At 56.1% G+C, this 10,956-nt stretch overlaps 1 protein-coding gene across 17 annotated transcripts in view; it reads left to right on the top strand.

Moving 5' to 3' along the window:
* Positions 1–519: 519 nt before the first annotated feature.
* Positions 520–10,956, top strand: part of SIRPA (signal regulatory protein alpha) — a 44,875-nt gene continuing 34,438 nt past the window's right edge. For 4 of the 17 annotated variants that reach the window (XM_085002881.1, XM_085002879.1, XM_021077323.2 and 1 more), the window contains exons 1-2: positions 520–638; positions 1,522–1,609. In XM_085002881.1, the coding sequence (XP_084859007.1) occupies positions 1,531–1,609 (79 nt within the window). In that variant the 5' untranslated portion in view covers positions 520–638; positions 1,522–1,530. 17 annotated transcript variants of the gene reach the window in all.

The raw sequence follows: 10,956 nt of genomic DNA, 5'->3' as shown, positions 1-10,956 counted from the left end.
CGCCTGGCCCCACACCCTGCCTGGGCCTCCCCCACCCCTGAAGCAGCCATCCTTGACAGAGAGGCACCTGTTCGGAGAGCCCACCTCCCCAGGGAGGCCGGACCCTGCCCCTCTGGTTTCCCGGCCACAGCCCCCCTTCTGGCTCCCTCTCCTCTCCGCGCCTCTTTTCCAGGCGGTACTGAAGTCCTTCCTACACACACGCTATTTTTGTACCATCACTCTCTCCTTCCTCTCCCCTTCCCCCTACCTCCACTTACTTCCTGCTTTTCCTTCACCTCGGCCCAGCTTTGAAAGAATCGGGGCCCCTCTGGCCCTCACCCTCCCCGAGAGGGGCCTTCGGCTGAGGGCACCCGGGCAGGGCCACTGGGGAGGGGCGAACGCCAGACTCCCCCCTTCCTCCACTCCCCGCTCCCCTCGCCGCCTGCAGCCTCCCGCGGTGGGAAGCAGAGACTGGCCCGGAGTCCGGAGGCGGCGGGAGGTCGACCGCAACTTCCCCAGTCCACCTTAAGAGGACTATTTAGTCGGCTCGCGGCGCTGACCTTAGAAAAACAAGTTTGCGCAAAGTGGAGCCAGGGGCCCGGTCTCTGGGCAGCCCCGGCGGCGCTTCCACTGTCCTCCAGCCCTCGCCGGCCGCGCAGGTCCGAGCCCGGCTGGCAGAGGGAGGGAGCGAGGGGTGGGGGAGGCGGTTCGGGGCCGGGGGCCGCCGCGCGCGGGCTTCTGAACTGGCACATTGTTGGAGCCGAGGCTCCTCCAGTCCCGAGCCGAGCGGGGCGCCGGCGGCGGGGGCCGCGGCCGGGGCCGGGCCGGGGGTGCCGGGGGTGCCGGGGCCGCGCGCGCCGCCCTCGCTCCCTCCCTCCCCGGGGCGCGCAGCGGGCGGGCGGGCGCTCGGCGGAGGTGCCGGCGGGGCCCGAGCCCCGCAGCCTCCCGCGCGGCCGGAGGGAGGAGGGGAAGGGAAGGAAGGCGGGGGCCGCGGCCGGGACTGCGGGCCGGAGGAGACGAGCCGCGGCGCCGCGAGGAGCCCGGGCGGGGCAGGTGGGCAGCGGCGGGGGCGGCTGGGCCCGCTGCCCCTCGCCCTGCCCTCGCGGTCCTCCCTCTCCCGCGCTGTCTCGATCTGCGCGCCGCCTCGCTCACTCCGCGCCCGCTCGCTCGCTCGCTCTTTCTCTCCCTCTCTCGCCTCTCTGTGTCTCTGGCTCTCTGCCTGGCTCCCTTGGGTCTGTTTCCCTCTCCTGCCGCCTCTCGCGGGCCGTCCCTGGCTTCGTTTCTCGCGCGCTTGGGGTCTCTCCCCCTTCTCTGTCTCTCGATCTCGGGGGGTGGGGGGTGGCGGCGGGGGGGTTTCTCCGAAAATCGCGGCGCTGAAGGCGGCTCCTAAGCCGCTCCAGGCGCCCGTTCCGGGGAGGGAGGGGGAAAGCCCGGCCGGGAGGGGAGGTGGGGGGAGAGGGGGGGAGCCTTAGTCATTTCCCCGCTCCAGCCCGCGCCCGCCCGAGCGCGCACTCACGGCCGCTCTCCCTCCTCGCTCCGCAGCCGCGGCCCATGGAGCCCGCCCGCCCGGCCCCCGGCCGCCTCGGGCCGCTGCTCTGCCTGCTGCTCGCCTTGTTGAGCGCCTGGACAGGTAAGCACCCCGCTCCCGCCGCCGCCGTCCCCACATTTCAGGCTCAGGCCTCTCAGATGGCCCCTGGGAGCCACCCGGCTACTGTTGAACAGTAATCGGGGAGAGGTGCCGGTAACCAGGGTTACAGATGCGGAAACTGAGGTCCAGAGAGGGTCAGCGACTTGCCCAAGGTCACACAGCCAAGGATGGAACCCAGTCTCTCTGGACTCTGACTGTGCCGCACTATGCTGGGCACCCAGACATACCCAGACGAGTTGGTTCAGGTCCCTGCCCAATCTGAGGGGGGAGGCAGGCTGTCAGTGGCTTTCAGAGCAAGGCGCCTCTGGCTTCTCTGGAAGCTCCCTCCCTGGACTTATGTTTTCCCCATGTTTGACTTCGGGGTCTGAGAGAAGGGGGTGGGCGCAGAGGTCTTTCCAGTACTGCCTGGGATGGAACAGAAGCAGGCTGTGGCAACCAGGGAAGAGTGAGCTCTCCTTCTTGTGCGCAGAGTAAAACAGGCTTAGATGGGGGGAGAGCCAGGAGGGGAGGCCGAGGTAACCCTGGGGTGAGCTGCCTCGATGCAACAGATCCTGATGTGAAAACAGGCGGATTGTCCCCTCCGAGGTTGCCAAAGCCCCTCACTGGCTGGTCGTGTTCCCTGCTGCTCTCCTGCCTCTCTCCCCCTTCCTCCTGCCTTCCTCAGGCTTCCAGGCAGCTCCCTGCAGTTCAGGTGCTCTGTGGGGCTGTTACCTGTGGCTCTGAGCATGTCTTTTTGTTGGCCTACATCAAACACCTGGCTGTCTCCAGCAGGCGGGCTCTGAAGGCTACCGTGTGTTCGCCAAGGGGTGAGGTCACCGTTCAGGAGCCCTGCTTCTTAAAGGGGTTTTGCAGAATGTTGAGTCCCTTGGGAGGGTGTGGGGGGCAGAAAAACTGTGTTAAAGGAGTTGGGGTGGGAAAGATGGGGATTTGGGGGTTTGGTTCCTTGAAGCTGTGTCGTCGGTGGAGGGGTCTCTGCCCCTCCCTCCCCTGAGGAGGGAGGTAAAGATGAGCTCAGTATCCACCTCCCCCCCCTCCTTCGGCATTTGCCTAGAGACTGGTAACCATCTGATGGCAGTGAGAAAGGGAGAACTAGCAAAGAGTGGGTGGAGGGAGAGGTGGGGGTGGACAGCAGCGTCTCTCTGCCCCGCAGTTTCCCCTGAACCCCTGGAATCCACGCAGGCATCCTCCCACCCCCTCCACCACAGGTCTTTCGATTACACTTGCTGGGCAGGAGGGGCCCCTGAGAGGTGTCACGTCTCTCTGGTGAGCCAGTGGCATCTCTGATCCACTCCTTCCTGCCTGAGCTGACCATTAACGCCCAGCACCCAGCGAAAAAAAAAAAAGTCCAAGGTCCTGCCCTGCCCTGCCCTCCTTCCCGGGCTGGAAATACACAAGGGTCTCTCACAAGCGCCTGATTTTTCCCGAAGCGGGGAGCTGGGCCCGAGTTAATTTCTCAATGTCTATCGCAGACCCTTCTCTGTGCAGGACCCCGTGGTTCCGTCCCTGGCAAATGAGGGGTGACGCCGAGTAACGAGTATTCTGATGGGCAGCGGCGCTGCCCAGGGCTGCCTGGGAACACCAACACCCTTCCTGGGAGCAGATTCTCCCCCTTTCGCCTATAAAAACAATCTATAAAATGGTAAAGATTAGGCCGTAAAACTTCCGTTCCAATCCATTCAGCATCAATAGCCTGAAAAAGTGAGAGCAGCAGAGGGGACAAGATTAACTTTGAAATAAATAAATCTTAGGAGGTGAGAATAAGTTTCTTGGTGGAGGGTGCTGGGGAAGCGTGTCACCTCCAGAGCCCAAGCCTCCCAGCTCTGTTCTACGGGGTCCTGGTGGCATTTGGCCCTGGCGTAGAACCCACCTGGGGTGGCGGCGGGCTGGGGCCTCAGGCCCTCCTGTCATGGCTCCAGGCCTGGAATTTATGCCAGAGCAGAAGAGGGGCAGGACAGACGGGCAGGAAGGTAGAAGGGGGCAGTTGTCCAGGTTTCTAAGAAAATGGATGTGTTTGAGTGAGAAACTCAAATGTCAGGCTTGGGAAGGTGGCTTTGGATTGAATGACTACTAGTGTCTCAAGCAGAACTGTCAGCCTGGGAGGTGTCACATGATTGCTATGGCTTCACATGATCACTCTTTGGTGGGGGCTGGTCATGTGAATGATCTGGGTTGGGGGGAGGCAGGGAAAGAAGTTTCTAAAGATTGCTCTCCACGCCAAGGCTGCCAAAAGGAAATTCTACAAAGGTGCCGATGAAGTCGCCAACCTGTGCTCTCGGAGCCAAGGCGAGGCTGGATTCCCCAAACGACTTCGCAGAGGGAGGCTCTGAGGCCGGGAGAAGGCCGAGGGGCCGGGGGAGACCTGGGCAGCCCGATTCTGCAGCAGCAGCGCTGTGCCTGACACAGAGCCTGGGCCTCCTCATTTGGCTCCACCGGGTCCGGAGACCTGCGGGACCTCTCCTGGGGAGGTTTCAAATAAACCCCCCTCCACGCCTCACTCTTGCAGAAGGCCAGGTCGAGTGTGGGGTCAGTCTGGGCCCTGCGGTGAACCCCTGACCGTCTGGTAGAAGGTAGCATGCTCGCGCCTCTGTACTTTCCTAAGTGGTGAAGTTCCTCTCACTTCCTCTTTCATGAGAAGAGAAACGGGGAGGGAGGGCGTTGGCCCCACAGAGCTCAGGCCGTGGAAGGTCCTTTAAGGCCGTGGTATTCTCTGGGTGCTTTCTAGCCATTAATTATTCCTTCCCCAACCCCGTGGAGATTCGCGGGGTGATTCATTCTTTTACTTGCCATCATTCGGCACGTATGCAGTCCTGATGGGAACCATGTGTCAAGAGAAGGAAAGAAAACCACTCTTCCTTCCATGTTACCCGTGTTCCAGGCTGGGCGCTGAGCGCCTTGTCTGCATAATGTCATCAGTCAGCGAAGCCATGCGTAGGCTCTTATCCCCATTTTGCAGATGGAGAAAATAGGGTCCAGACCTGGGGAATAATCTCACCAAGGACGGAGAGGTGGGGAGCCGAGGATTTGAAGCCGGCCCTGTGGTGGGGCAGCCTTTGAAGAAAGAAGGTCAGTGACTTGATCAGGAGCACTTTGTCCAAGCTGGGGGGAGCCAGAGGGGCCCCGCCCTGTTCAGATGGAGGTTTGCGAAGGGTTCTTTCTGGGGCATCGGCTTTTTACGAGGGCGCAGTCATTTCTCTGAAAGTGCCCTGGGGTTGGAAACACTGACAGCCCCTTGGCCCTCATCAACGACAGCTCCTGGGAGCAGTGCGGCTGCCATCAGAGCCCCCCATCTGGGCTGCGGAGCTCTGGAGCCCCCAGAGCTGGAATCTTCCTCCCTGCATCTTCCTGGTGCCCTTTGCGACAGATGGAGAGGGGGTGTGTGAGAGGAAGGCAGTCTAAAACTGTTGTACGGATCCCACACGCACTCGCTCGCTGCTTCCAATGGCTCCATGCGACAGATTATTTTCTTATTTGTAGTCCTGGACTGATGGAAGGTGTCCCCCCCGCCCCCCACCGCCGCCGCCACCTCTTTTTAATGCGCTCAGATTTCTGGTCTGTCAACACAATTCAGATCATGTCACTCCCCTGCTCAAAACTGTTGAGTGGGTCCAAGTTTTCTTTGTAAAAGAAAAAAAAAAAAAAAAAAAAAAGCCTGCAAGAGGACCCGGGCTCCCTCCCTGACAGGCCCTGTTTCTCAGCCACATGTTTCGCAAAGAGCTGACCTGCTGAGATGCTGCAAGATGACCAGGCTTCCTTGCTGCTGCCAAAGCTTTCCTGGTGGCTCGAGGCCACTGGCATCTAAGAGACCCTGTAAAGGCCCACAGTTGTAGAAGCCCCAGCTGGACCGTGTGTACTCCAACATTCCCCAAACATAAGAACAGGAGGTGTTGGGTCTTTTAATTCCCATTAACAAGCAGCCTGGCCCAGCTCGGTACATTCCGTTGTACAAATCCACACCTTCAGCTCTTTCTCATCTCTGTGCCTTCGCGGATGCTGTTCCTGCCACCAGAGATGCCTTTCCCTGTACCTGCCTATCTTCTGCCTATGTCTGAATCCTCCCCAGCCTTCCATCTGTGCTGCCTCACATTCCACGAGAATTCCACCTTCCTCCTCTAAACCCTCCCCCCAGAATTTATCTGAGGCTACATATCACTATCTCTTTGTTTTATCACATGTGAGTGCATATTTAGCATTGTGCAGTGGAGTCTCTCCATGTAGAGGCAGCACAGCCTGGTGCTGAGTCTCAGGCTTGGCTCAGACACCCCACCGCCACCCCCATCCCTGGGGCAACTCCCAACACCACTACCTCCTTGGACAATTTACTGACCTCTGTGTCTCGGTTTTCTCATCTGTAAAATGACAATGACGTTGACAACTGCATTCCAAGGCTTAAGTCGGCGAATGCATGTGTAAGGCTTGCAGCCGTGCCTGGTGTGTAGTAAGCGCTCGGTAGCAGCTTACATGCATCTTACCTTCAGCCGGTGTTGTAATTGTCGTTGTTTTGTGCCGTTTGGGTTTCCATACCTGTGCCAAAGGGACTGACGGCAAAGCACCCAGGGCAGCTCCTTGCACACAGTGGGTGCCCACAAAACAAATCTGCTGAGAGTGAACATGAACTTAAGTGTTTCTCCCTGTGGCTTTTGTGTGTTTGGGGCGGGTGCCACGTCTAGTGGAAAGCCAGCTCACTGGCGTGATTGAATTATTACTGGGACTGAGTGCTGCGGGCACAACCTGCCTCTAGGTGTCTCTGTCCAGATCCACAGGTCTGGAACTATGGATTTCCAGCCCCCGAGCCATAGGGGGCCTGAGAGAGCTGCCAGTCAGCGCCTCTTTGTGGGGCTGAGAAAACTGCAACCCCAGGCTCACACAGCAGATCCCTGGCAAGTTCTGGGTGGGTGGCATGCCAAGCCCCCTGTCATCCAGGCCAAGGCTTTTGAAAACTGAGCTGTGCTGGAAGTTTCCATCTTAAAGCTAGAAATCTGACAGGATCCCACATTCCATGGAAAATACCAAAGTAATAATAGAGGGAACCATGGTTCCGGCCGCTTACTGGGCTCAGCACTTGGCATGTATGATCCCGGTGGTACTCCCAGGGATCCTGGGTAGTGGGCACAGTTCTCATCAAATCCATCTGATCAGCGAGAAAACTAGGCTCAGAGAAGCAGAGCACCTTGCTCAAGGCCACCCAGTAAGCAGCAGAATCGGGAAGGATAACCACTCCCATTGGCCTGCCCACAGGACCCGTGGCATTCGCTAGGCATCACTTGGCCCTGGCAGGTAGAGAAGCTGAGGCCCAGGGGTGCTGGCAAACTGCCCTCTTGGTGCTCCCCTCACATTTCTGTCAATCAGGGTTTCCTCCTGGGAAGCAGAGGCCACACGTGTTCCCAAGATGCGCTTCTGTCCCATAGTGAAGAAGGAAGCCTCTATTTTCACAGCTGAAATGGCTTTCCTGTTACCTTGGGCGGTCCTGGAACCGGTCTTCTGATGGGGCCTCTGCAAGGTGGCTTTTCCCTGGCCAGGTGTCCTGCCAGGCCCTCAGTCCAGAGACATGCAAAACAGCGGAGGTGGAAGTTGGCCATTATACAGAATTGGTTCTTTGTGTCTGCAAGACTTCCTGGCACATCCGTTTCGGGGCGCTGGCTGTTCGATGGCTGCAGATTAGTGCCAGGAGCGAGGGTGAGCAGGTGCAGGGTTCCAGGGGTGAGGGATGAGCCTGCAGGGGGGTTGGACGGAGCCAGGGCAGGTGGGTAATGATGCCAGGGAGGGCTCTAGTGACCCCGTTCTTCAAAGCGCACAGTGTCCCCCCGAAGTGGCAGCCCATCTGAGAGGAAATAGTGGACTACGTGCTGGGCACTGGCTGAGCCGTGAATCCATGCCGTCTCTTCCTTGTCTCTTTATTTTAGAAAATTTCCAATATTTGCAAAATGAGAAACCTCAGCTTCAACACTCATCTGCCATTCGTCTTTCACCTGCTCCTCACTTTTCTGGGGGTGGAGGGGAGGGGGGAGGATTGTAAAGCAAATGCTCAACATTAGGCGTCATTTGACCCGTGGATACTTGGATGTGCGCTGTTGCCTAATCCTTATAATGAGCCAAAAGCATGGAGTCCTTCATTCCCATTTTACAGCCAAGGAAACTGAGGCTCCCCAAACTGAGTTGGAGTCTTCCCAGGCCCACATAGCCGGTGAGGGTGATATAAAACTGGATCCAAGCCTCAGTTTACTCTTCACCACTTTTTGTCCTTTTTCCGGTCATTTTCGTTATATTCACTCAACAGATATTTTTAAAATATCTTCCAGCTTTATTGATAGGTTGTTGAGAGTAAGTTTAAGGTATCCAATATGATGATTTAATATACCTGTATATTGTGAAATGATTACCGCAATGAGGTTAGTTAACAACTCCGTAATTACCTTTGTGTTTATTTATTCACTTTTTTGGTGGTGATAACTTTTAAGATCCACTCTCTTAAGAACTTTCAAGTATTGGAGTTCCCGTCGTGGCGCAGTGGAAACAAATCCGACTAGGAACCATGAGGTTGTGGGTTCAATCCCTGGCGTTGCTCAGTGGGTTAAGGATCTGGCGTTGCCGAGAGCTGTGGTGTAGATCGCAGACGCGGCTTGGATCTGACATTGCTGTGGCTGTGGTGTCGGCCAGTGGCTACAGCTCTGATTAGACCCCTAGCCTGGGAACCTCCATATGCTGCGGGAGCGGCCCTAGAAATGGCAAAAGACAAAAAGACAAAAAAAAAAAAAAGAACTTTCAAGTATATAATATGGCATAGTTCACCATAGTTGCCATGCTGCCATGGTATCCCCAGAAAATTTTCATCTTGCAACGAAGGTTGTGCCCTTTGAGCAACATTTCCCATGTCTCTTGCCCCCAGCTTCCAGCAACCACCCCTCTACTCTCTGCCTCTCTGAATGTGACTATTTTTTAGATTCCATGTATAAGTGAGAACATGCAGTATTTATTTTCCCTCGACAGATATATCTGAGTATCCGCTGTGCGCCAGGGATGCCTCTAGGTGCTGGGGCTACAACTGCAGACAGACAAAAACGCCTGCTCTTGTAGAGCTGCGATTCTAGTGAGGAAGGAAGAACAGACGCAAGGAAACATTGTGTCGGTGGAAACAAGTACCATGAAGAAAATGAAAGCAGGTCGAGGAATAGAAGGTTGAGTGGGGACAGAAAGAGGGCCTCTCTGAGGAGCAGAGGCTTGGATAGAACTGAGGGAGCAGCCATGGGAATATGGGGAGGGGGAGCGTACCACACAGAAGGAGTGGCAAGTGCAAAGGCCCTGGGGCTGGAGTGGGTTAGCTGTGTGTCAGGAACAGCCAGTGAGGCTGGAGTTAAGGGAGATGGGCAGTGGGGGGCGTTAGGAGAGGTCAGGGCCCAACCAAGTAGCATCTGGTTCACTGTGCACTTGACACTGAACACGCTGGTTCATGTGACAGGCTCTTTGCTCTGAACGTTGTCTCCTTTAATTATCATCACAGTTCTGGGAGATGAGAATTATTTTTAGATGCACTGGACAGATGAAGAAACAGAGACTCAGAGAGGTGAAGGGACTTGCCTAAGGTCACACAGCTTGTAATTGCAGAGCTGGGATTTGAGCTCAGACCCCTAAATGCCACAGCACCTTCATCTCTGCTTTCCTGTTCCCACTCTTGCCCCCTCTAGGCTCTTCACCCATAGCAACTGGAGTGAATCAAATCCTCTTTGGTTCTTCTAACTTTAAAATGGTTCTCACTGCCCTTGGAATAAAATCAAACCTCTTAGCATGATCCATGAGACATGGCCTCTTCCAGCCCCAACTGGTACCACGCTGGCTGGTACCACAACGGCCTTCCTCCATGGGCTTCAGCCACAGCAGTCTTCTTTCTGGCCCTCCTACGTACCATCTGCTTTCCTACCTCAGGGCCTTTGCACATGCTCTTTTCTTACTGGAACATCTCCCCTGGCCTTTGCTTCCTTCGGGTTTCAGCTGCAGTCTCACCTCCTCAGAGATGCCTTTCCCAATCCCCCCATTCTAAAACTGCTTCCCCTGTTATTCCCTATCACGGCACCAAATTCATTTGTTTCTTAGCACCCGTAACCGTTTCTATATTTGTTTCATTACTTCAGCCCTATTTCCCCCACTAGAATATAAGCTACATGAGAGTTTGGACTACGTCTGTCTTGGCCACTCTTGGGCCTCCCAGGACCTTAGCACAAGGCCTGGTAACGTATAGGCAGGTGAATACATATTGGTTGAATGAAGAAAGATCCTCATTTTAAAAAGGAGGCTCAGGAGTTCCCATTGTGGCTCAGTGGTAATGAACCTGACTGATATGCATGAGGACACGGATTCCATCCCTGGCCTCGCTCAGTGGGTTAAGGATCCGGTGTTGCCATGAGCTGTGGTGTAGGTCATAGACGCAACTCAGATCTTGAGTTGCTGTGGCTGTGGCATAGGCTGGCAGCTGCAGCTCTGATTCCACCCCTAGCCTGAGAACTTCCATAAGCCATGGGTGGGCCCTAAAAAAACAATAAATAAATAAATAAATAAAGGGAGGCTCAGAGCCATGAGGTCACACAGGCCGTAACCTTGGTTGGAAAGCAGAGCTGGGCACTAAATACTACACAGTCCTGCCTCTGTAGCGGGGAGCCGTGACCACACTGCAAATCCCCGCCCATCGTGCTGAAATAGGAAGCCCTGGAAATAGCCAGGGCGGAGGAAGGGGCCCAGAAAGCCCAGAATTGGTCCTTAAATTCTGGCTGTACAGAATGGCTTGCTCCGGGGTAGACACCAGGGTCAATGAGCAGACGAACCGTGACATGTGACGCAGTTCATGCTACACTGTCTGGGCCAGGGTTCGGCTTGGAGGGCCTGACTCAGTGCCTATCTCTCCCAAAGGGTCTTTCATTGCACAAGGCCACCTGATGCAGTGGGTGACGCCACAGGTGGAGAAAGGCCACTCTGCAGCCCTGGGACCTTGGCCAAGTGAGCCTCAGCCTTGCCCTCTGTGAAGTGGGGGTGGTGACAGCGTGTGTTACGGGGTCCCTAAGGTAGTTGGTGAGGCCTGTCTTGGTAATTGTCAGTAGCCATCATTACTCTTAGTGTTACTGTCATGTGATCATTATGTAATGATTCTAAAGAGCAGGTGGAGGTCCTGCTCCATTATTTAACCAGTCGGGACCTGGAACCCACTAGACTGTTGCTCTGGGCCTCGTTTGCCCTTCTGTGAAGCAGAGGCTCAGCTTGGCTGCTCTCCTGCTGGTCCCTTCCATCTCTGAAGCTCCAGCCCAGATGCTCATCTTGCCCTTCAGTGGTACCCCAGGCCCTCAGCG

The sequence above is a fragment of the Sus scrofa genome, chromosome 17 (genome assembly GCF_054392235.1).
Source record: "Sus scrofa isolate SSC_HxYL_T2T_F1_AM1 chromosome 17, Sscrofa_HxYL_maternal_Yorkshire_Landrace_v2.0, whole genome shotgun sequence".
NCBI classification, from domain to species: domain Eukaryota; kingdom Metazoa; phylum Chordata; class Mammalia; order Artiodactyla; family Suidae; genus Sus; species Sus scrofa.
Note: the sequence above shows the minus strand (reverse complement) of the source record. Positions and strands in the feature narration are given on the sequence as shown.